This window comes from Panthera onca, chromosome C2, assembly GCF_046562875.1.
Source record: "Panthera onca isolate mPanOnc1 chromosome C2, mPanOnc1 haplotype 2, whole genome shotgun sequence".
NCBI lineage: Eukaryota > Metazoa > Chordata > Mammalia > Carnivora > Felidae > Panthera > Panthera onca.
Genome location: NC_138347.1, coordinates 3800033 through 3825118, shown reverse-complemented (window position 1 = coordinate 3825118; position 25086 = coordinate 3800033). Strand labels below are relative to the sequence as shown.

The 25086-nt window shown below is 55.6% G+C and overlaps 1 protein-coding gene across 5 annotated transcripts in view; it reads left to right on the top strand.

Annotated features, from left to right (window-relative positions):
• Positions 1–25086, top strand: part of ABCG1 (ATP binding cassette subfamily G member 1) — an 81195-nt gene that overhangs the window by 15645 nt on the left and 40464 nt on the right. For all 5 annotated transcript variants that reach the window (XM_078452740.2, XM_078452738.2, XM_078452739.2 and 2 more), the window contains one exon: positions 4805–5048. In XM_078452740.2, coding sequence (XP_078308866.1) covers positions 4805–5048 — 244 coding nt within the window. The remainder of the gene's footprint in view (positions 1–4804; positions 5049–25086) is intronic.

Here is a 25086-nt window from a genome sequence, read left to right as displayed (position 1 = left end):
TTTTCCTCCCCCCCAAAATCGTGTAATTTTTTTTTTAATTACAAAAATTCTACCCAAATCCTAAACAAAGAGCACTTGAGGGAGCCCCAGGATCCTGAGCTCTTTCATTGCCCCCTGCTCTGGGGTCCCACCTGGGACTGAGTGCGCCGGCTGTGAACCTGGAGAAGCTGGTTTAGAGGATGAGCAGAGCACCCAGCCCTGAGCTGGGCTGGGAGGGGCGGGCACGAGGTCCCAACGGGATGGTGGTATTTGGAGCCGTATGAAGTGGCTTTTGGTGATGGTGAGGTCAGCGGCCTGAGTGACCACGCAAGTGGCACTTGCCTTTTGCTTGGTTAAGGGTGTGACATTTGGATCAGTCTCCCCAGGGCAATGGCCTTGAGGATTCTTGGCCGGCATTGTCCTCTGATGTGGCCAGCGTCCCTGGGAGGGATCTGCCCTCCAGTGAAGGGCCCACCGGTTCCAGTTGGGGACCAAGCCCAGCAGCTACCCGCGGAAGAGAGAACCGAGAGAGAAGCGTGTGCCAATGCCTGGCGCCTGCGCCTTCCTCTCCTTTTCCTCCCTTCCCCGTGAGCTGCGGGAAGAAGTTTCTAGCTCTCACTGTGTGTTCCCGGGTAAACAGAGTGAACCGGCCTCACAGTGGACTGGGGGCGGTTGCCGACTGTCAGAGACCCTCCCCAGCTAAACACGCATCTCTGTATGCTTGCCTGCCAATTGGTATGAGCGCCCAAGAAAATACTCTCATGAACGGCAGGCAGTAACAATCCAAACAGGGTCTCCTCGGCATTCAACACCACGCATGGACGTGTTATTATTTACCACGTATTATGTAGCACACACCGTGTGTAGATGGGGAGGTCAGAGGCAATGTGTGGAGAAGACAGGGAAACATACAATGAAAGGGAACAAATGTGCAGGGAAGATGTATTTGTTTCATTTTTAATGAGCTCAGGAGGCTGAGGACAAGTTAGCTGTAACCTACATTGCCGGCCGCTCTCATCTGAGGATGTGTTTCCAGAGAGCTGGTCTATTTCCGAGTGACAGCCACTGCCTCTCATCATACAAGATTCCATGATTTTAGTAATTGGGCGAGGTCATTGGACACCCGCGGAAGAAAGGTGGGTAACGGTTGGTTTTTGGCGGGGGCGGGATGGTATGGTTTCCTCAGTTCCTTGTGGATTTTCCTACAACGGGCAGGGGCTGGGATGACCCCGGGTCACCTACAACTTGCCTCGAGACAGCTGAGCAACCTTCGAGCCCCGTTAAGGACACTGGCCAGGGGAACGGGGCACAGAGAGGAAACACAGGGGGCTGGACCCTGACTTGGCCACTCATGAACTGTGGGGTGTCGGGGGCAGAAGGCGGTCTCTGTGCCTTAGATCCCAACTCCAGGCGGAGTGGGAGATGGTAATACCCCCTTCGGGTGGAGACAGGAAGAGGCCTACTCCTGGCAGTCTGGAGTTTACAGGCACTTGTAATTGCTGAATCAATAGTCACCATTGTTTGTAATCACTTACCTAGTAGGCGGGAGGCATTATTATTTAATACTTTAAATAATGAGTACTTGACGCGCGCGCTCTCTCTCTCTCTCTCTCTCTCTCTCCCTCTCCTCTCTCCCAGATCAGTTTAGTTACCCAGCTTTGTCTTACCGGGCTTGTCCCCTTGTGTCCCTCCCCACGGCCACTTGCTGGTTAAGGCCACTGTCACCCTCCCATCTGCATGTTGAGGCAGGAGACGGTTTTTAATTACAGTTCTGGTCTGTTACCCCCCTTTTAAATCCCTTGGTGCCCCCCCGCCAAGGACTTGTAGATAAAGTACAAAACCCTTAACAGGGTTTGCAGACCCCGTGTCTCTAGTTTCATTTTACCCTCCCTCCCTCCTCCCCACCACCTGGAAGGGGCCCCAGCCTCTGAATTTCTCTCAGATCCTCCCCCCCCCCCCACCTTGTTCCACTCCCTCCTGCCACTGAGCCTCTGCACCTGCTGTGGGGAACATCAAGCACCCTCCCCCCACCTCACCCGGAGGATCTCAGTTTAGATTTGATTCCCTGAGAAGAAATTGGTGCTGAGTGCCCCCCACCACACCCCGGGGTCTGCTGCTGCTTTGGAGGTCCCTCTGGGTCTCTGCCCAGGGCTCATTATAGCTCTTGCCTCCTGGCATTGTGATTGCCTGCATTCTTGCCTGGGGCCCAACCTTGAAGGGAGCCTGTGCTGAGGCCACAGGCCTTGTCTGCCTGGCTGACTGCTGACCCCCGCAGCTCTGCTTGGTGCTGTCATTCCTGAAGGAGCCAGCGAGGGAGTGAGTGAGAGAATAGGTAGCCTTGGAGTCTAGAGGGGAAGTCAGACCCTCATCATCACATGGGTTCGGTATCCGCGGCAGCCGGCGGGTGAGTGGAGTGATGGCCGTCACCCCTGCGTTCCCGTGGGTTTTTATCAAAAAACGAAAGACACCACCCATCCCTGGAACTTACTCGAGGGTGATGCCTCTGGTGGGTGCCGGGGAGAGGAGGGCGGTATGGGTGGGCCGTGACAGCTGGAATGCCGGGGTGCTGGTCCTGGGGGCCACCGCCGGAGAGGGGCTGCTGGATGCCCCCTGCTGCCAGCTGAACCCAGTGAGTGGGGACCCCCAGGGTGTGGGTTTGGTAGCAGACATTTAGCCTTTCCACTGAGGTGGCAGGTGCGGGGGAGAATGGGCTTTGGGGGCCGGCCCTGGAGCTCACGGCCATCCCCACGGCTCTCTCCTCTATCCTCCAAAGCCAGAATTTGCAGAGTCAAAGCCGGCCATCAAGCTGGAGCATGTGCCCCCCAAAGGGCAGGATGGATGGGCAAGGGGATAGCATGTGGTGCCCGCGGTAGGTGCTGGAGTGGCCTTGCACATGCTTTCCCAGGGGCCAAAGCCAAGAGCGAGCTGAGCAAGGGTGGGCTCCCATTATTCCTTCAAGAGGCCCCGGCACAGAAGACACTGGGCAAACCCAGGCCCGGAGGTGGTCCGGCAGCTTCCTCTTGGGAGCGGGACGGCCACATCCCCACGCCAAGGCTCTCAGGAGTCCGTTGTCAAGCCTTCCCGGACTCTGCGTCGGGAACGTATGAACCGACTTATGTTTGCATTTGAAGCATTTCACATGCTGGGTGCCAGCAGCCAACCAAGCTTAATTTTCTCAGTTTTACTTTGCACTTTAATTTTTATCCACAGAATGTTATAGTCAGTGAGCTAAGTTTTGATCTCAGTGAGTTAAGCTCTTCAGAGGTAGGAGATGCCTGGGAGGGGGGTGTGCGTGTGTGTCTTTCACTCAAATGGCAAAACAACACTTGCAAACATCACAGGAACCAGAAATCTTGTGCGCACCTCTCCCCTCGCCCCACGTGTACTTCAGATATTCAAAACCTTCAAGCCTTCCGAGACTTCTGAGCCTTTAAATCCCATGATGGAAATTATGCCAGCTCTTCAATGATGCAGTCACGTACCCTAAAGCGGGCCCTGTAGGTGGGGGGAGAGCTGGTCCGGCCGCTAGAATTCCCAGGGTTTGTAGGCATGTTCATCGACGATCCACTTTCTGGTTTTGTTTTGGGGTTTTGATTGGAAACAATAATGATCAAGAAGCTATCACCTCTAGAGGAACACCTAGCAAACCTAACGGAAACAGAACAGTGTGGTGCTGTTCTGCTTTAGAACAAACGACAACGTGGCAGTGTGTCCACAGTCCCGTGGCCTGAATTATCAAGGATGGTTCTCGATGGGCTCTCCCAATCAGGCCGACTGTCCTCAACGGTATGGAGGAGAGTTGCCAAAGGCCCACGCTTTCGGCACTGTGGAACGTTCTCCTTGGGGTCGAGAGACGGCCAGGAAAGGCAGAGCATAATATCTGTCCACCCCAGGGTTCTTCTGCGTTTTGGGGGGTGGCTGCGGCACATTTATCTGTTCGGGGTTGCCAAGCCATTAGATGAGGATATTCCTTCCTTCGCACAAACGCTTTTGAATCTTGGCACATCTGTACCAGTTCAATTGACTCCCCATGGAAGCTTTAAAAGCCAGGGTAGGTACAAAAGATCAGGTCCCCTGGCGTTGCAGTGCCAGGAACCCCTGTTGTTTTGGTGATTCGATCCTAGGAGCCATCGCGCCCCTGCCCTGATCCTAGGGCTCAGGGCAAGCTCCTCACAGTGGCTGTGTGTCCGTTGCCTCGTCTGTATAATAGAGACAGAGAACAAAAAAAAAATCGACCTTTCCAACTTCCCAGTGCTACCAGGAAGATGCAGTGAGAGGGAGAGTTGGAAGTGATTTGCAAAATTTACAAGGAAGACACAAATGCTGACTCCCACAAACCCCAGCACTTGATGTAAAGCCACTGCTCTTGAGAAATGTTTATGAGCCTACACAGGAAGGCACTAAAAGAGCTCATTTTAAATAAAATGCTTTCAATTACACACTTCTTAGGAACCCCAAGCGTTTTTATTGGGTTTTTTAACCGGTGTACTTAATGCAAACATCATTTTTTTTTATGGTGGCCCGTGTTTGATTCTTTGAGACAAGCAATTCGTTTCTGTTACAGTTTTGGGAGATTTTGACTCCAAAGTAAGACTTTGGCAGGATAGTTTCGTGTTCTCTCTTAGCGTTTTTTTTTTTTTTTTTTTTTAAACGGAAGAGGTAGTCATGGCTGGAGATGACAGATCCCTCCAGGTAAGCACCTTGACGTAGTTTCAGAAGCGTTGCCATGAATACTCAGTGACCCCGAGCCTCAAGGCCAGTCCCCTACGCTCTTCCCTCTATGGAGATCGTGACGTCTCTTGGTGCTTCTTCCCCGGTTTTCTAGAACGCCAGCAGCTACTCTGCAGCGATGACGGAGCCCAAGTCCGTGTGCGTCTCGGTGGACGAGGTGGTCTTGGGCAACATGGAGGCCACCGAGACGGACCTGCTGAACGGACATCTGAAAAAGGTGGACAACAACCTCACGGAGGCTCAGCGCTTTTCGTCCCTGCCCCGCAGGGCGGCCGTGAACATCGAGTTCAAGGACCTCTCCTACTCCGTCCCCGAAGGACCCTGGTGGAGGAAGAAAGGTAGGGAGGGCTGTTGGGTGCCTCGGGCCGGGAGGAGCCTGTGGAGGAGGTGACAGGTGTCTGGGGCCATCTGGGTCTGGAGGCCAGGAGGCGGGGAGTCTTCCCCCCGGGTCACTGCCACGGCCAATTTCTTCATGCCCAACTTTTTCTGACCTCTACTACAAACAGCTCGGATTAGAGACCTCCGGACTTAGGGTGGCTCTTACAGCCTGATATGATTACAAAGGCTTTCACAAGGGCTGACCCGTGTCCGTGTGTGCTGGTTCCTCATCACAGGCTGCTGTTCCCGTTAGCTCTCCGAGAGGGGACTGTTTCATAACGTTTCAGAGCAGAGAGGAAGGCAGGCGCTCCGTCCCAAGTTTGAGGGGCTTGTCAAACTTGAGAGCAAACTTGAGGGCCTACGAAGTAGCCGTGACCTAGAGTGGCCCCCCGGGAAACCAGTCATCTACATTAAGAGTGGTGCCGGTGGGCTATAAATAAACTGTTATCAAATGAGCCACCGAAATAAAAATAGAAGGGAGAGAAAGGACGGGAGGCTCAGGTATTTGCCGCGGCTTGTCGCATGTTAACGAGAATTGACGACCCACGGTATTTCCAGCTTCCTTAGCAACCTGGATGTCCCTGCGTTAGCTCTAGATTTTCAAAGTGTGTAGAGTTAATGCCTCCCTGGGCTGGCGTTTCCTTTTCCAGCCTGACCTATTTCTTCGCACGGAACTTACTCCGCATGTCCGTGCCCCCGTCCTGCACCCCTCTTTCAGGCGGGTGGGGGGCTGGTTGGGAGAGGGCACGTCAGACCTCACCAGGGAACATCTACTGAGTCACTCGGAACGGCGTGTGGAACAATGACGGTGACTCAGGTACCGCTGGAATATCGTACGTTAGGATTCTCCGCTCAAATCCAGAGTCAACCCTTCTTCCTTTTTGAGGAAGACCCACCAGGACTTTTTTAGTTTTCGTTTTCCTGTCTTTTCCCGCCGTCACCTCTGTTTTGTTCTCCTCCTCCCTTGAGGCCGAGTCGCTGAGATTGTTGGCCTGGGCACTCTGGGCTTCCTTGTGACCACGGTGTTGGACCCTCGGCTGACTGGCCGCTGGGACCGGCAAGCCGCGTTCGTTGCTGGATGACTTCTGTCTGTTTGTACAACTAGGAACAGACCCTGAGCCTTATCGATGGCCGAATGGACACTGCTGATACTTCGGTTATCCGAGTTTGCCAGCCAGGGTCATAGAGGAAGAAATTCTGTGAAGGCTCCCGGGTGGGTCCATTCGTGTGAGCCGACTGGAATGTCAGTACAGGGTTACAGCCTTTTCCCAACTCTCACGGTGAACAAAAGACTTTAGGGCAAAACTCGCCTTGTTCTGTTGGCTTGATTTGTCTATACAGACACATTGCGGCAAACCCGTGAGAGGCAGAGATGGGATTCTGTACACCTGTTAGGTGTGGCCGGACGTCCCGGTGCGTGGACGGGTACCCTGTAAGCAGAAGGTGGGCTTGCGGTGCAGACATGGGAACACTTGCAGAACCCTGGCAGAACCCAGGAAGTGCTCTGCATTTGCAAGTATCGTTTCCTATTTAGGGAAGGGGCTTGTTAACCCTGTATTCTCTCAGTGTTAAGACCGGTCCCCATAATTGTCAAAGCTAGCCAAAGGTGACGGCATCTTAACGAGTGAGGGAGGGGCCACCGCCGTCCATTCCCGGTGGCCTCCTTGGAAACTCCACCCAGGTGGCCTCCAGACAGACACTTGCCCTACAGTAACCTGTGTGGGCTCGGGAGGGGAGGAGTAGGAAGTGAGCCCCACGGGACCTGCCGGTGAGTCAGAGATGGCGAGGGCCGGAGATAGATGGGCATGATCGGTCTGGCGTGTCCCAGTTGCTGGTTTCTGAACTGGCGGGGCCTGATCTCGCTGCCTGGCTTCCTTCCCTGCTCCCCTCAGCAGCACCTGTTTCCGCTTTGCTCCCCCTGCCCTTCCCCCACTCGGTGCCCCATGGTTTCCTTTGTTCTCGGTGCCCTGCAATTCGGAATTTCGATGGCTTTCCGCTCCCCGTAAATTCAGCGGGGGAAATACTTCTCACAGAATAGAAAGGAAGCTGAGTGGTCAGGGGGCTTGTCCGCGCACCTGAGCTAGTCAGCCGGGGTGGTTTCTAACTCTGTAGCCGGGCTGCAGGGCCTCGGGGGTGCCAGGGTCCCCGTAGCCACAGGGAAGCAGCGTTCCTCCTGGAGGCTTGGTGCCCACAGGGCCTCACTGCTGGCTGCTTGGCGGCTTGGCTGCCCCGTTCGGCTGCAAGCCGCGGCCAGGGAAACCTAGAGCTTCCCGAATGAGGGAAGTTAGCCGCCCACGTGGCTCGAGCTCACTACCTCATCGCCAGCTGGCTCTTGAGTGGGGTCCAAGTTCCAGTGGGGTCAGAACTTGGGGACCGTAGCACCCCAGCTAAGAGCCCCCGCCCAGGATGAAGAGTAAAAGTAGGCATTGAATCTGGAGGCAGGCATCGGGGCCGTCCCCCGATGTTGGCGGCGGGGGGGGAGGGGTGTCCTTAAGCTGGTACGTGTGTGTCTGCTCGTTCTTTTCCTGCCTGGTTCGCCGCGTCCTCTTCGGGGAGCCTGCTCCTTCTCGGGGAGTGTCCCCTTCGCCCTCAACGTGGGACCCTGCCTTTCCCGATTTTGTTCCTCTGATTGCTGCTGATTGCCTCAGCCCCCAGCAATGATCAGGCTAAGCTGAGAAGTCAGAGCCAGCCACCCTGCACCCCCCTTTTCTCATCGTGGCCATTCTATATCTGGCGACACTCTTGTAGGATTCATGTCGTTTGTGAGGCCCCTTGGCTGTGCGGCCGACCTTCGGGGCAGGGGCTCTTTCCCTTGCTTCTCTCACCATATCAGTTTTCAGTTTTTTAAAATTCGGCTTTACGTGTTGCACTCCCTATAGCGATCACACAGGGCCTGGATGCCCTGGCATCTCCGGACGCTGAGTTCCCGGAGGGCCCGGTGACCGCACCAGGTCACAGCCAAGGATGCACCCGCGGTCCGACTCCTGCTCCAGATTTCTTTCCATCACAGAGACACTGGACCGCTCTGTAGATTCCACGGTTTCTCCCAGAACCAGGCGCTGGGACACAACTCGACACAGAAGCTGTAGCAAAGCTTGGTGTCGCGATGAGAATAATGTTATACACTCCTACGTGATCGTTTCCAAGAAAGAGAGCTTCGTAATCCTTAGCAGGAAGGTGTCCGGTGAATCAGTGACACTATTTGTGAGACGTCAGGCACTGGCTCTTTAAGATCCTTGAGCGTGACGATTGCCAACCCCTGAATACGGCATTTAACAAAACATCTCGCATTTTCAATTGTAGTAACGTTTTCACCATATGATTAATGATGTCTTTGGAGGAAAAACTAGATCATGTAATAGATTCCTAGTAGAGAACACAATTGTGAAAGGAAGTGTTCTCAGGAGAACACAGCTCACCCCAAGGATAATCGCACCGGCTTCTGATACAGTAATTACTCTTCCCCAAGGAGTTCGCTCCCGTAGCACAAGTCGATGGGACAAATGATCTGGAACGGTGTGGACGTCGGCCCCGTCACACAAGCCATCGTGTCGGGGATGCGTCGGAACAATCCGGTCGGGTGGTTCTCATTCACCGTCAGCGTGACTTACTTTGAAAGCAGCTTTGGTTCCTGTAAAGAAGGCGCTGCGTTGGGAATATTTAGGAGCCCTGATTAAGAACAGAATCCACATCATGAAATTCTTAGGTGCCCGTGCTACTGCCCCAGGGGGTGACGAGGACGTTTTACACCGAAATAGCACCTCCTGGCTGGGGGAGCACTTACTGGGATGTGACCGATCGTAAGGAATGGATACTCAGGGTACCAGAGGGGTGCTGCTCGCCTGGGGGACCAGTGCCATCTCCATTTGTAGAATTCATGTCGTTTGTGAGGCCCCTTGGCTGTGCGGCCAATTCTGCCCTTTCTCCCCGTGGGATCCCTGAGGCTCAGAGACAGGGCCCAGGTCGCAGGAGCACAGAAGACAGCCCTTGAAAGCGGGTCTGTACAATCTGAGGCCAAGATACAACAAGGAACCTGGCAAGCTCCTGGGCCTGAGGCGAAACACCACAGGGCCACTCTGGCAGGGATGTGCCTCACCCCACTTTATGAAACCGTTACGCATCGCCTTGACCGTTAACGCCGACGTATTTCCCTTTTAGTTGGCCTCCTGCGTTGTCCGTCCCCTTTGCCATCCGTGAGGACCCATAAAAGACCTCCTGGGCCTTTGGAGAGGCTCCAGCTGTCCTGTCCCGTCACCAGGGGAGGCTGATGTGCACGGCATGCTGTCACCCAAACAAGTGACATGATTCTTAGAAATTAAATACACCTCCCATGATTACCTTGTGATGAAGTTCAGGCGGAGAATGAAAGTAATCGTATCTGGGGCTTTAGAGAGCCTGGCAATTGCCTCAGCGTGGTGAGTCTCAGACGGAGGGGCAGAGAATTGCCTCCTCTGGAGCCCTCCCTCCTTGCCCAGGATACCGGGATGGAGTTCAACATTCTGGGCGGGCCCACCTCAGATTATCGGTCCTGGTTTGCTTCTAAGCTTTAAACATGCGTTTCTCAAATGAAAGTTTGCTTTTTCTTACTTTCCAAAGCTATTTCGCGGGGCCTGCAACGACAGGCCGGCGAGTATGAGTGGAATGTGCCACTAATAAATCCCTTTCAGGAATTCCGTTAAGGGAAGACTGGATTCCAACCACGCGCTGGCCGGCTTGATGCGGCCCACGGGAGCAGGGGTGGGGAGGAGCGCCGTGGGGATCCCACAGCAGCCATGGGTCTTCCGAGGGGTGAGCCGCTCAGGTTCAAGGGGGTTTGTACTCCCCAGCATGAATGAATGGCTTTCGAGCTTCTTGGGAACCATCGCACTACGGTGGATTTTCTTTGGGGTACAAAAGAAAATTGTCTTTAATACTCTGCCTTTGTCTCTGAGGCTGTAACTAGTCTGTAGGGCAGTGTGGTGAACCTACACCTTGCTCACAAGGGCTCTTTCCTTGAGGCTGGGGTGTTTACAAAGGAAGCCCAGTGGCCCTACGTAGTTGCCGTGGTGAGTCCAGACACTGGAGAGCTCCTCCCTTCCCCTCCTGGGGCCAGTTCTTAGGTCCTCAGTACTGGGTGGCTCCCCGGGGCAGGCAGGCAGGCCACCCGCTCAGGCCCCGTAGCGGTGAGGTCTTCTGGAATAGTTTTGATCTTCTGTTCTCTAGGCTTTGAAAGAGGCTTTGAAAGACGTGTTGAGAATGGGGCCGGCTCTCACACAGAATCACGATAGATACAGTGACTGTGTTCAAAACCGGAAAGGCCTGCTAGTTTACAAGAACTTTTAACACCCAGGGGTCAGGGTGCTCCCCTTTTCTCCAGCCGGCACGTCCTGTGCCCTCGAGCACCCTGCGTGGAAGCCGGGGCCTGGAATCAGGTGCCGGGATGGAGAAGGTGGCACCGTCCAGCTCGATGGCCTCTGCAGACACGACTCAGGTGGCCCGGCCATCATGGGCCTTAAGGCTTCCTTTTCTCCTCCGCCTCGATGTCTGGCCACCCTGTCACCTTCCCATCTGCAGGCTCTTTACCCGGGCATGCTACCCTTTTGTCACTTTCCCAGAGAGTCTGCTTCGTTCTTGAATCATCTGGTCTCTTCGATGAGACTTTGCAGGGCTGTGCTCTGCTTGGTGGAGCGTTGGTGTCACTGTTTCACCTTCTAAGGATGTTCCGGCCACACTTGTTTTCACCTGCTGCCCTCCTTTAACACCCCAAATATGTTTGTATCTTGAGAACATCACATTCTTGAACTAAAGTCCTCTGTTAGGAACCAGAACCTAATCTTCCAGGGCAAAGCTATAACCCAAGGTGATATTTTGCTGAACCTGAAACCATTTCTGTTGTTTCTGAATTGGCAGAAAAAAAAAATGTTTAGTAACCATACACCTGCTCTTTTTGAGTTCAGTTCTGGAATCAACAGATCTGCTCATTTAAGGAACAAAGGTAACCACGTGGTCAGATTACATCTGACCTGTTCCATCCAGGGGTTTGTAGAAAGGTCGTGCATTCTCTCTGTCAGCCCCGTGCTGCCCAGCTTCCAAAACCTTTGTAGGAAAGTTTACCTTCAAGTGAACTATATCTAATACTGACTGTCTTGCTCATGGGAAAAGGCACCAAGAGGGGTTTTTGGAGTCAAGGGTGGAGGCCGACGTGCCTGCTGGGAGCCAGTCTGACCCCAGCCATTAGCTTCGTTCCTCACTCTTGGGCTGTTCTGTCGGCCACCTAGTGCTCTGTGGGGGTAAATGGCATCCGATGTCAAGATTAAGACATGCCAGAGTCACTTGAACACTCTTATTATGTCCAGCTCAGGCCTGTATTTAGAGTCCCAATCTTGGAGGCCCAGGGGTACCTCCGAGCTCCCTCAGGCCGACCTCTTACCGGTGGAGGAACCTTCCTTGCTGCATCCCCACCAACGGGCGGCCAGCCTTTCTCTGGAAACTTCCAGCAACCAGGCACTGGCACCTCCCCGGGCAGCCAGGTCCTTGCTGGCACAATCTAATTCTTAGAAAAGGCCTCTGTCTGTTGAGCTGAAATCTGCATTCGAGTTCATCTGTTGATCCAAGTTCTGCTTTTTGGAACTCTGCAGAACACATATAACCTTGGTCTTGAAACGAGCTCCCCAATGAGGAACAGAAAAACCTAACCAAGTACCAAACAGCAACCAAGTGCATCAAGGCCAAGGACGACCTGAGGAGGAAGAGACAGAAGCACGTAGCCCCAGAGTCTTGCTTTGGGTGTGGGCATCCCAGTGACATCCCTGGGGGAGGGGGGGGGCAGGGCAGTGAGCAGGAGCCTCTGCCCAGAATATTCTTGCTCTCTCGGTTTGCAAAGTGACGAGTGGAGCTTAACAGAAGAGGAGCATGTGAGGCCCCCTTTCTGTTTCTTTTACTGTCATAAGGCAAGAAGTGTGCTCGTCCAAAAAGTCCCTCACCTTCATATATCTCCATGGCCTATCTTGAAACCGAATCTTTTTAGCAGGAGTTTTATGGGCTTTCTCATTGTTATGTCTGCCCTCCCGCTTTTTTTCTGGAAGGGTTTATTTTTTATTACAAAATAACTGTCCACTAAGCAAAACAGTTTGGCTTTTTAGCACACTGCATCCTTAGGCACTTGGGGAAGAGTCGTGGGGGCCTATCTGTCTGGACATCCTACCCAGGAGCAGTGGAGGTTTCCAGGAAGGTACATCTTAGATTCAGGCTTAAACCTCAAGTCTTAACTACAGTCTCTCAGCAAGCTCCACGGAGAACTCCCCTCCTTTTGTCATTTCCTAGGACCACGTAAAATGAACCGCGTTATCTTTGCCTGTGACATACACAACCCCAGGCCCTGGGGGCAGCTGAGGTGCCACAAAAGGCCTCCCCACTTCCCTGGGGAGGGGTTTCCAGATTTCCTTCCTGGCTCAGGAGGGGCACTTCCCTCTGTCCAGTGTAGGATCGCTGTCCACCTGCCTGCCCTCACCCTCCAGGATGGGGGTATCGGGCCACCCGCCCTCCTCCCGGACGGCCCTTCCGAGGGCCGCGAGACTGGCCTGTTCCCAAAGAACGAATTCATTTTGGCCAATTTTCACCTGCACGTTCTCGGGGGAAAAATGAGGTTCTGGCCATCGGCCTAGCGGAGGCTCTCCAGCAGGCTTTCAATACGGAGTAAAACCCCATCTCTTTCCCGGTGCGGGGGCGGCGCTGACTCTGCGGGCCTGCTGCCTAGGGTGGGGTGGGGGGTGGGGGTGACGTGTGCGCTGTCCCCGCCAGGCGGTCAGATGCACCTGCTCCCACGTGCAGATCTAGCCGCGGGTCTGGCGGAGGCTGCCTGGAAGACTTTCGCGTTCTTAGAGACCCTAAATTCTGAATGGCTGCGAGAGAAGAACGGGGCCGGCTCCCCAGCGCGCGCAGGTGCGGGCGGGGCAGGTGCGCGCTCCCGCGCGTGCGCAGTGGCCGCCGTCCGCCGCCGCCGCCGCCGCCGCCGCCGCCGCCCGCGCCGGGGTTACTCTCGGTCAACGCTCGCTGGTAACCTCGGCGGCGCGGCGCGATTGGCTGCGCGCGGGGCGCTGTTGCCAAGCGGGAGCGGAGGCGCTGAGCGCGGGCGGGATGCTGGGGCCCTGGGGCGGCCGGGTGTCCCCCCTCCCCGGCCCGGCGCCCTCTGATCCTCGGACCCCGACCCGGCGGACCCCGTGTTCCGCCCGCACCCGCACCGACAGACCCCGGCGCCCAGATCTCTCTCTCTCTCTCTCTCTCTCTCTCTCTCTCTCTCTCTCGTCGGGGAGCCTAATTTTCCTCCGGAGACGTCCCTAAAACGGACCTGATGCACGGAGAGACTCTATTCCCTGCTTATTATTTTGATGTCCATTTAAGCATAATTGGGCGCTTCACCGGAGTGGGAACAGCGCACAGACATTTACAAAGGCCAGCCGCAGGAACACGGCAGGTGTCCTGTGCAGTGTCTGTGTCCTTGTAGCTTTCATCCTGGGCAGGCTCCACGACTTTTCCAGACTTCTATTTGAAGTGGAGGGTGGCGCCATGAGGTCGGGTGGCAGCACGTTCCCTTTGAGGCGACCGACTTCTCAGTCCTCCTGAAACGTTCTTGTTTTGTTTTGTTTTGTTTTGTTTTGTTTTGTTTTGGGCTCACCTGTGGGTGAGGTGCTATGAGGCCAGCCTCTGGGGGTGGGGCCGAGCAGGTTGGGAGGAAAGCACCCAGCCCCGGCTGTGGCCCTCCTCTGGGCCGTCAGGTCAGCCTTCACACATGACCCCGGGCGGGTTTTGGAATCCTGGAATTCCCCTTAGGAATCTGAAGCGGGGGATCCAGTAAGGCGGCTGGCATCCAGAGAGCCAGGCTGCTGCTTCCCTGTCTGCTGAGTCACTTCCACCCTGGGCGTGTCCCCGAGGCCAGGAGAAATAATGGCTGAACTTGACCAGCGTGTTTTCTGGAGCATCTAGTGCACGTTTTTTGCGAACCCACAAACAGCGGCGATAAACATAGTTTCTGCGGTTGGGCTCCGTTCCAACACCGCGAGGGCCTGGGAATGCCGTGATGGGATCGGGTGCCCTGTGTCACCGTTCCTGGGGACCGGGGCCCTCCCTGTCCAGACACACGCCGGTCTGGTTCCTTTGGGCTTAATTTTCGTGTGTCAGGAAACCTTAAACACTGTCATTCCTATGCTCTCCTCAACCTTTCGGTTTCCTGACCTGATGTCTAATGATTTTTCTCGTACTCTTGGGTTTTACTGGGCTGCTTATCGGGTTCTGTGATTGTAGCCTTGACATTTTTGTAAACCTGCGTAGAGACCCTCTTAGTCCTCTGAGACTCGCTGAGCTGAAGGTAGCATCTAGGAAGTCGGAGACGGCGGGGGGCAAATTTCATTACCAGAAATTCCCTCTTCCGTTTTCTTGAGGTTTTGCTGGTGAGGAGGGTCCCAAACCTTTGCAAAAAGAAGGAAGTGCACGTTTAAGACAGCTGCGACGCTCCATCGTTATAAACAATAACAATGCATATTGGCAGCATAAGGATATACTACGTCCAAAATTCTAGTTGACGAGTGGGGAGCCCTTACGACGGTTTTCAGAGGCCCCCATCATAGGAAAGGAAGCTTGCGGGTTTCCTGTTTCTGAGACCTGCATATCAGCTCGTCCAGAAAGTGGTTACGTCTTAAATGGGGTGAGCTTTCTAACCACGTGCGCCTCGTCCTCCTTCCTTTTGGTCGTTCATGAATGTGTCACGTGCTCTGAGCCAAAGCTCAGACGTCTCCTGCCTCTCGTTTTGATAAGGCTCAGGGAGGAGAGGGATCACGGTCATCTCGTCCCTTTCTGTCTTCGTAGGAGCGTTCTGTACCTCTTGACTTTGGAACTGGCCGTGTCTCTCAGGGGCTCTCCTCGGCCCCTTCCTGCGTGCCTCCAGCCTGTCTTCCCTGAAGCTGCTCTGCAGGCAGGGTGGACCGGCAGAACTGCCTGGTGAGAAAGACGTCTGCTGGCAGCATATGTGTAGTTCTTCTCCCGTGCCGTGCCCTCGGCCAGGAACCCCGGCCGGGGAGGTGTTCCTCCTCCCATCCTCCCCTCTGTGGCTTGTGGCTCCATACCCTTGTGCCCCGTGGTCGTGGCGCTCAGCACACGATTTTGTGTCTTTTTTTTCTCCGCTTCCGAACAGGAACTATGTCAGTGACCCCTTATGGTTGCAGTCCAGCCCAGGGCCTGACTCAGCCCGGCCCGCAATGCCAGTCCAACGAATGGTGTCACAAAAGCCTAGGTCACAGCAGACAAGCGCGGCCTCAGCCGGAAGAGGTCTCGGGGACATGGGACGCTTTGATCTTCCCATGCTGTGTGGAGCCCATGAGCCCCCTTTGACCGATCACCCAGGAAGAGGCTGCCTGCTGTTTCCTTGGGTCATTGCAGCCCCGGGCCTCACCTCCAGCAACCTGGATGGGCAGGCAGGCGGGTGGGAGATCGGTGGTGGCTAAGTCTGGCGTCTGGGGCAGACACCCTGCTCTTGGATCCTGGCTCCACCGCCACCCTCCCCCCCCCCCCCCCCCGAGCCATGTGGCTCTGGGTCTCAGTTCCCGCATCTGCAGAATGGGGTGAGGAGGGTCCCACCCTCAGTGGATGAGAGCAGGGAGGGGCGGAGGTCCACCCACACACAGCGGGGCACAGTGCGTGTCGGTACGCTAGGTCAGACTTTGCTGAAGTCCTGGTTTTTGTGGTCTTGCTTCCCTGGGGATTTTACTCATGAATAAGAACGACCAGTGTGTTTGTCTTCCCAGCATCCGCAGGGGAAGGTCTCCTTACCCCCTTCTCTTGTGGCTCTGAGCAGTGAGGGCCTCTGCCCGAGCTGCACAAAGTGCCCTCCCTCACCTGGGACCCTCGACCTCGTGTCCCGATGCCCTGGGCTCTCTGCCCTGTCCGAGGAAGACCGTTGACAAGCATCCCAGAGTTGTGCTCTGGGGGAATTTCTGTACTTCTCTAAGGTGGCTTCCTGCTCCTGGTGGCTGTCAGGACTGACCCCCACCACATCAGGGATGTGAATAAATACCTCATTTAAGGCTTGTGCACGTCCGTGGATGAACTAGACAGAGGTTCCATTATTTCTGGGAGGTCCCGCAGGCACGTTCAGCTTGCCGGCTGATGAGTCTACTGACACGGAAGTGTCTACACTTGGAGTGACAGGATGGAAATTTCCACCGCAGGAACAAGGCACCCAGCAACATTACCCTTCAGCGGTTGGCTCGGGAGCTAGGTTCATTGGGTTATCTTAGGCGGGTGTGAGATGTTACAGGGCGCTGTGCGTGCTCCTCTTGTTGGCTAGAGTTTCATGGCTGGAAATGAAGGACGTCGTGCCCAGTGCTGAAACGTGGCGGGGTCGGCCGCCTCTCGGGCACGCGCGGTGACCGGCCGCAGTCTCAGCGTGGTGGCAGATCGCCGGTGTGTGAATCTTCTTGGATTTGCAGATACAAAGTGTGAAATCCTGCCAGGTTGTAGTTTTGTAAAAAACGCATATTCCTTAAAAACAAAACAAAACAAAACAAAACAAAACAAAACAACGCATATTCCTTTCTTCGAGTCGTAAGTTAACGTGTAACGAGGAGGAGGAGGGTAAGGCGAACTGAAGTATATACATGGGGCTAGTCAGAACCTCTTTCTCTTTCTCTCTTTTAATAAAAAGACTGCGGGTCCAGCACCTGCTGGCAACGTATGCTTTGTGGCGGAGCGTTTGGCTTGGGAACGTGGGCTCCAGAATAAGGGAGTCTGCGTTCGTTCGAAGCCTGGTTCTGCCACCTACCGCCTGGGCAACTGGGCGAGTCCCCTCGCCTCTCTGTGAAAGGCCATCATCATCCTCACCGTCGTCACATCCCTCTTACTGGATCCAGTAACCTCATATATATGAAGCACCGTGCCCAACACGTCGTGCGGAATAGACAGTAGCTACAATCCCTATGAATGGTTCTGTATGCGACATAATAAAATAGTCATAATAGCCTTGAATCGAGTGTGGATCAGAGCCCTTCGGTTATCATTCTGAGAGTGAGTTGGGGGCAAAATCTTAGGCTTTACAAATAAGAGCAGTGGAGTTGGTTCACGGTGACGGTAAATGACGCGTCACCACCTGTGAGCTCACATGACCCTCACCTTGGCCCCACGGAGGGGAGGGGCCCTCGTGAGACAGCCGGGGTCACAGGCTGTAGTCTTGGAGGCTCCGCCCGTGGGTGGAATAGGAGAGAGGTAGGGTGACCTGTCTTGCTGTGTCCCCAACACCGTGTCCGGCAGCCTGTTCACGTCACCCATGAGGAGACTGTGGCTGGAGAAGTGTAAGCCACAGGTTCAGGGTTCCTGCAGGAGCCACTCAGACGCCCGATCACGGCCAGCCCGGCTGACCCCACTCTCCTCCTCTTTGCCCTTGATCGTGTGAAGCAGGTCCAGTGCCCACACTCGCCCATGGCCATGTTGAGTCAGCTCCCTACACGAAAATGTTCACTTCCTTCACGCTTGTGCCCTGCAGCCCTGTTTTCGGGGAGAACGAGGCAGTGTCCTCAGGGAGTAAGTCTGAGGAGCTCACCGAGTGGTGGAGGCTGCAGCCGGGGGTCCTGACCGGGCCCAGACCGCCCCCTGCCCGTCCCCGGGGACGGTGTGGCACTGTGATGGGCACACACTGCACTCGCTGCCCCGCCTGACCCGGGGCGGGCCTGGGCAGGGAGGGGTGAATCCAGACGCTCTGTCACCTTGTCCGCTCAGGGCAGACTCGCCAGAGGAGAAGAGGGGCCTGGGAGGACCAGGGAGGGCCTCTCCGGCCATCCGGTGTCCACTGTGACAGCTCTGCCCGCCTTCTAGAGAGGCTCAGGACGCCGGGCCACCAGCTTTCGTGCACAGCAGTGCCAAGTGGACGTGCCTCGTTCTTGACACGTCGGGGAGCCCGCCGTCAGCCAAGAAGGGGGGACGCGTCGGGGCCGTGTCTCTTCTGTTGGGGGTTTGGGAATCCACGGTAGCCGTGCAGTGTTTTCTTAAGAAGTCCCGTGGCATTAGGAATGCCCCGTGGCGAGATGCATTTCTAAGACCCGAGGGGCCAGTGCTACGGTAGACTCCGTAGTGCGTTTTCTTTAAAAAAAAATTTTTTTTTAACATTTATTCATTTTTGAGAGACAGATTGAGACAGAGCGTGAGCGGGGAAGGGGCAGAGAGAGAGGGAGACACAGAATCCGAGGCAGGCTGCAGGCTCTGAGCCATCAGCACAGAGCCCGACGCGGGGCTCGAACTCGCAGACCGCCCGATCGTGACCTGAGCCGGAGTCGGTCGCACAACCGACTGAGCCCCCCGGGCGCCCCATCCTTAGTGCATTTTCTTCTAAGCAAAATGACCGAAGCGTGTGCTGTTCTCTCTACTTTATTTTGACTTTCTGAGCTTCCGGTAGGGGACGCTGGCTTTTTTAAAGCTGTGCAGCAAGAGGGAGGGTACTGTGGCGGGCAAGAGCCTGGGTTCTGCTATCAGACCCAGGCAGGGGTGTAACGATGCGGGTAATGGGGTGTATTGGCTGCAGGGAGAACACTGGCGTTTCGGGGCCTCTTCATTTCCTCTTGCTGTTTTCTTTCTTCTTCTTCTTCTCTTTTTTTTTTTTTGCTATTAAAAAACTTTATTCTTACTGTATTTTTTTTTAACCAAGAATACGCCCAGCTGGGGTTTCTCTAGCTCTTTTGTTATTCACGCCTCCCACACGGCCCCCCTCGGAGCGGATGGAGAGGCACCAGCCTCTGTGTTGTTCTGTTTGTTCCTCGGCGTCTTCAGAAGCTGAAGTGATGAGAGGCAATCAGAGGAGCAGGGGCCCCACACCTGAGTGAGTGCCAGAGTGGCTGCGAAGCCTGCGAAACGCAGGTGGCCGGTGCCATCCAGAGGGTGGGATTCAGCATCGGGGGACAGGCGAGAATTGGCACATCCCGTATGTGTGGGTCATGCTGCCTCTGCTGGCCCAGGGACCTCACTCTGAGAACCGCTGAGTTCAAACAAAGAGGAGCTGGTGGCCGTTTGACAGCCACACTGACCCTGTGGGAGCTGGCCCAGGAAATGGCCCCACCCACACCTGCACTGGAGGCGGGACCCAGGGGGCGTCAGGGTCTCAGCAGCCCTGGAGCTCAGGGTCAGCTTCCCTGGGGGACCTAGGAGGGTGGGACCGGGGTGCAGGTGCCACTCCGCGTGCAGCACAGGGCCGGGCCCAGGCTTCTGAGCCCCACCGTGGACTTGGGGAGCCTGTCCGTCCCCTCCCCTCCCCTCCCCTGAGGACTAAAATCTCACCGTCCTCCCCCGGGCATCTCTGGGGAATAGCAGGCTTCTGGATGCTGGGTAACAGGGCGGAAATGCCTGGATTCAGCGATTTTTAGTGTTCGTATTCAAGAGAACACACGTTGCATTTTTGTCTCTGTCTCACCCAGAGCACGGTATTTTAGATACCCTGTGTGCGTGTGTGCACGCGTATGTGTGTGTGCGCCGTCTGGTTTGAGACCTCACCCGTGCGGGATAAAGAAGATAAGGCTTCCTCCTGCTTGTTTGTAAAGCTTGTTCAAGCCCCCAAAGAAAGCTCTTCTGATCTCTGACACGGCTGGACTCTTGTCCACTGGCCAGTTCCTCTGTGAAACTGGGAAGAGGGCCGTGTGAAGGGACGGGGGTCCGTTGTGGGAACCCCGGGCTCTGGCCGGACAGAGGAGGTGGGGGGAGCCTAGGGGAGCCCACTTCTAACCTTCCAACCTGGTCGCCCTCTTTCTTTGTCTGTAAACCTGCCTCGTCTTTGACTAACGGAAAAATTCCTCCCTTCTGGCTAAAACGTCACCGTAAGCCGCAAAATCATTTGCGGAGGCTGGAGCCTGAGGTCGGCCCGGGTGGGGGGGCACGGCCAGAGTAGACACGGGGGCCCACGGGTGTTCAGAATGGGCCCTTCGGACCCCGGGCTTCTCCGTTCCCCTCCCGGAGCAGGGTTCCAACACGAGCCTACCTGAGCCGTCTGTCGGTGTTTCGTAATACTCGCTCACAGTAGAATAAGGTCACATTTCCAAAGTCCTCTGCACCAGCTCCAGGGACTCGAGAAGAAACACCGCGGTCGGCACAGCCACCGCTTTGCCCGTAGGCGGGCACATGTAAAAGCCCCCCAAATCTTGCTCTCTGATGCACCACGTTCCCTGCCGTCTGCTGTCTTGCTTTGCAATCCCCACCCCCTTCTTGGCAAAGAACCTGAGCATCTTCCTCGTCTCGCAGAGGGTAGATTCTGAATCGCAGGACGGTAATTGACGATTTAAAAAAATTATCCTGGGAACACAGAGGCGGTCCTAATGGTGGGAGCGTGAGTGGGGCGACTCCAAGGCTTCTCGCCTCTGTGCTGAAGGGCAGGGGCTGTTGGCGTGACACCCCTTGCCCCACCACCTAATAGTTGACTCTGCCACTGAAGTGTCTCCGTTGGAAAAAACTTGCTGAGAACTGGCCATGACCTTTACCACGGGGGAAGCACCTTCACATGCGGAATGACCGAGGCAGAGAAATCCCCAAGCTTGCTGGCAGAGCTGGAGGTTCACAGAGGGTTGTTGACTTGGCAGGAGTCATGCGGGGGGGACATGTAGAAACCGGAAGCGTGAACTCTCTCGTTTTCGACTTGCCGGCTGAGGGTGACTTCCAAGGAAGAAGATCCTGTGCCTGGCAGGGTCCTGGGTTCCCCAGTCACCGGCCCAGCTCTACCTCCCAGATGACTGCTGCAATTCAGACCCACCCTACGAGCTCTGCTGAGCCTGTATCCCCTGGGCTGCCTCTTGACCTCTGGAGCCTCCTCCAGTAAATTCTGGATGCCCCGTGCTTTGTGCCTTGAGTGTGTAGGGGGAAGCAGACGTCGGCATCTGAAGACTTCTGGGACTTCGTAGATGGAGGAACCAAAGAAAATGGGATTTACGTGAAAACTCGAGCCTCTCCATTGGCTTGTGGATAAGCTTGACCTATAAAGAAGCTGTTGGATTGGGGTTTTGGCGTCATAAAAATTAGAAGGGAACTGGAAAATTACATTCTTCTCCAGCTGACTTGAGGCCTTCGGTGCAGATAAGGGGATTATTAAGGGGGGGTGGGAAGCAGGACTTCACCCCAATTTGCTTCACCATACACAGCAAGCACTCTCGTGGAGAGTGGGGTCCGTTTGCCTGCAAGCTGGGGCTTGCCTCGCGTCCTGCAACCCCACACAGACGAGGGGCCAAGCAGGGCACAAGGAGAGGTCAGGGCAGACGGCAGAGCAGAAACAAAGACTGTGGGGGAGGCGTGGAGAGGCCCACGAGGCTGGCAGAAAAAAGAGAACAACTCAGGGCTGGGATGCGGCCAGGCCAGGTGGGCAAACCTGCAGGGGAAACCAGGCAATCCAGGCACTTCCCCGTCGGTTCCTGGCCTCCGCCCGTTATGGCACACCTCCACAGCCAAGCGAGTGTCTCGGGGGGACCCTGATGGCCAAGCACCAGTGGGGGGCCATGCCTGCCCTCTTCTCCCTGGGAAACATCCTGGAATTGGGTCAGGAACAGTGGCCCGGGCAGGAGACCCCAGAGAACCCAGGGCGGATCGGGGAGGAGCAGGCTGGTGGGGGGGGGGGGGGGGGACAATGACACAGACACATGTCCAGTGTCCAGTCCAGTGACTGGACACAGACAGTGATCCCGACCCCCGGGGCGGCTCCCTGCATCTACAGGTGTCAGCCTCGAGCTGTACGACCTTGGCCATCCATGCACGTCAAAGGAGTCAACGGGGTTTTGACGGAGGCTGGGTATGGAAGGCAGTTTCTTAAGAGGAAAAAAGAGTCCTCGGTGTATGTAAAGAGGCTTGAAAAAGGATTTATTGCTCTTGAGGCCTTCTTCACTCGTGATGCTGGCAAAACATTAAAACTGTTACAGTAAATTACCTGGTGATGAACGTTTTCATAAAGTAGCCTCAGTTCAGTGCAAGAAGCGTAAACAGAGCTGCCGTGGCTGAGAGAAGGTGGTCAGCCACAGCCTAAAGCCCCTGATGTACAGGAATGAGCGATCTCATGAGCTTTCTTCCGTTTCTTTGTCATAATGTTGCCTTACAGGGAGTCAGAGATGTGATTTCAAGATACAGCCGCATAAGCAGGTATCAGTGCTTGTATATGTGATGTATTCACGTATGATTACTTTTATATGTGAGTATTGTGTTTTAAATTTTTTTTAAGTGTATTTATTCTCGAGAGATAGAGACAGAGCACAAGCAGGGGAGGGGGAGAGAGAGAGAGGGAGATGCAGAACCCGAAGCAGGCTCCAGGCTCCGAGCTGTCAGCACAGAGCCCGACGCGGGGCTCGAACCCACGGACCGCGAGATCATGACCTGAGCCGAAGTGGGACGCTTAACCGACTGAGCCACCCAGGCGCCCCTATGTGAGTATTTATTTTTAAGTAAGGAAAAGAACTTAAAGATTCACAGAATCCAGTTTTCTAGAAAAATAAGGCCTGGGTTGACAGAGTTGGATTTAAGATAAATCAGCTTTTGAGATCAAACACTGTCCCTGCCACATCTAAATTTGTATCTCATGTGCGTATCTTTATTTCCTTCTGAGTGAGAAGGTGATATATTATTGCCTCTGCTATCAGCACCAAAGCCGCATGTAACCAGCTTAGGATAAGTGGGGCGGGGGGTGGGGGGGAAGCAAAAGCCTAGGATCACGAGATTGTAAACTTGACCATGATTTTTAAACTACACCAGGGAAACCCTTTTCTGCTTCAAATTAGACAGGAACATCTAACGTAAGAAACGGGAGGTGTAGGGGCGCCCGGTGGCTCAGTCGGGTAAGCTTCCAACTTTGGCTCAGGTCATGATCTCATGGTGTGTGGGTTCGAGCCCCGCGTCGGGCTCTGTGCTGACAGCTCGGAGCCTGGAGCCTGCTTCCGATTCTGTGCCTCCCTCTCTCTTTGCTCCTCCCCTGCTCACACTCTGTCTCTTCCTCTCTTAAAAATAAATAAACATAAAAAAAAAAAAAGAAATGTGAGGTGTTACATACTCTTGAGAAACAATTTCTAGTCAACCCTTCTTGGGGGGTTTGCGTCTTTCTCCATTTGAGTAATTTTCAGGTTAGAAAATATTTGAGTTTTTTCCCCATGTTCTTAACAAGTTCATAAAGCATCTGTTCATCATTCAACAAATTTGTTGTTAGTTATCTGTTATAAGCAAAGTGCTCTGGCTAAGTCTCGGGAAGGAAAAAAGTGGATAAAGCATGGCCCTTGAGGGGAGGGGAATTTACACAGGGGAGGGGGTCACTGGAAGCGGGAGTGATACATGGCAGGGTTCTAGAAACCAGGAGCCGAGAGGGGTGGGCACCATCCCCTTGGGAGGAAGCAGGGGCGGGGGACAGAATGTGTAATGGGAGGCCCACTGCCCAGGAAGGAAGGGGGCCAGAGCCCGGCCGAGCGCCCGGCGTGGTGTCCAGATCTGGGGGGGTGTGGGGGGGAGGGGGGAGTAGAAGGATCAGTGGTGTGCGGGCACCAGGGTCTCCAGGGCCACCACCTGACCGGTCTGTGTGCCATGAGGGAGACAGGCTGCGGCCCACAGAGAGCGTGGGGACCCCAGGAGGGCACGGGGTACAGCAGACACTCTGTTTCCTCACCCGGGTGGTGGGCACATGAGTATTCATTTCTTTTCCTTCCATCTGTGTCGGAGAGCGAGTTAGCATCACAGGTACACTCGGGACCAGGCCAGGTGGTTTAAGTGCTGACTTCTCAGCCCGCTGGCCCCGGGACCCCAGGAAGGTTATTTTAGCTCTCCATCCCTCAATGTTCTCACCCGTAAAGTGGGTGTATTAAAAGTACGTCCCACGCAGGGTCGTGTGGGAATCCGCTGACTTAGTCCACGTGGGAGCGTGGAATGGTGCCCGGGCCCAGGGAGCCCGGAAGCCGGGGTGACTGCGGTCGCCAGCGCCCTGCGACTGAAGCGGTCTGCGATCAAGAAAGGAAAAAGCAGAAGGGATGGATGGAGGGCTCCCGCTGAGGGAGGGCCGGCGTGTGCCCGTCCGTGACGTGGGGTTCTGACCTGCAAGCCCAGGGATTGGGGCTCCCGGTGGACGACGGGAAGGGAAGACACAGGAGGAGAGCGCCCTAGAAGGAGGTGACGGGGCCTCCTTGGCGGAGCGGCCTTCCCCCTGGATGAATCCTGCCACCCTGCTTGCCAGGGACCTGGGGGACTGTGGCACGTCTGGTCACATTTTGAAGGCCTTTAAACGCGCAGACGCCAGATTCAAGCTCAGCTGGCTCCCCCGGCCCCGCTGGGCACCTCATTGGTCTCTGCTCTGTGGGTGCCTGTGGGGTGTCCTGCCCACAGGCGAGGACTCCAGGGACAGGAGGCTGCGTGCAGTGGCGCTCAGACCTTCAGGAGCCACACTCGGCTTGCTCCTCGGAAGTGGGCGGCTGAGGACACGCACCGGGCCGTCCAGAGAGCGAGTCAGTCCATCCAGGGCCAGGGCCGCCTCTCCGGCCGGCTCGCCAGTCCTCCCTGTGGCCGCGCGTGGTCCCCGGAGTTTCGTTCGTGGGTTGCACGTGCCCTTAGCGCACGGCTGTGTCGGCCTCTCCCGCGCGGTGCCGTGAACCCGGCCGTCTCTGGGTCCCCTGCTCCCCGAACTGCAGGTACCACTTCAGCCTGCGTCTCTTGTGATTATGGCTTCTCGTCACGCCTTGTTGGTTGGAGACTTGGTCAGGAGCCAGGCCGAGGATTGGACGGGCGCTGGGTGTGAGGCCTTCCCCGGTACCCGGGAGGACCAGGCTCCCAGGAGGGACCCGTCTTCCCCCTGCAAGGGACGTGAGGGCAGAGCTGACAACAGAGCGACCACAGCGCGGTGACAATGATAGAACTCGTGCTCCGACGTCCCACACTGCCCCAGGCACCGCGCCCCACGGACGCCGGCCCCCGGCCCCGTGAGGGACTGGGTGGCCCTCCCCCGGCAGGCGGAGAGCCTGGAGGAAGGCAGGAGTGGGTTCCGACCGGCCTGCC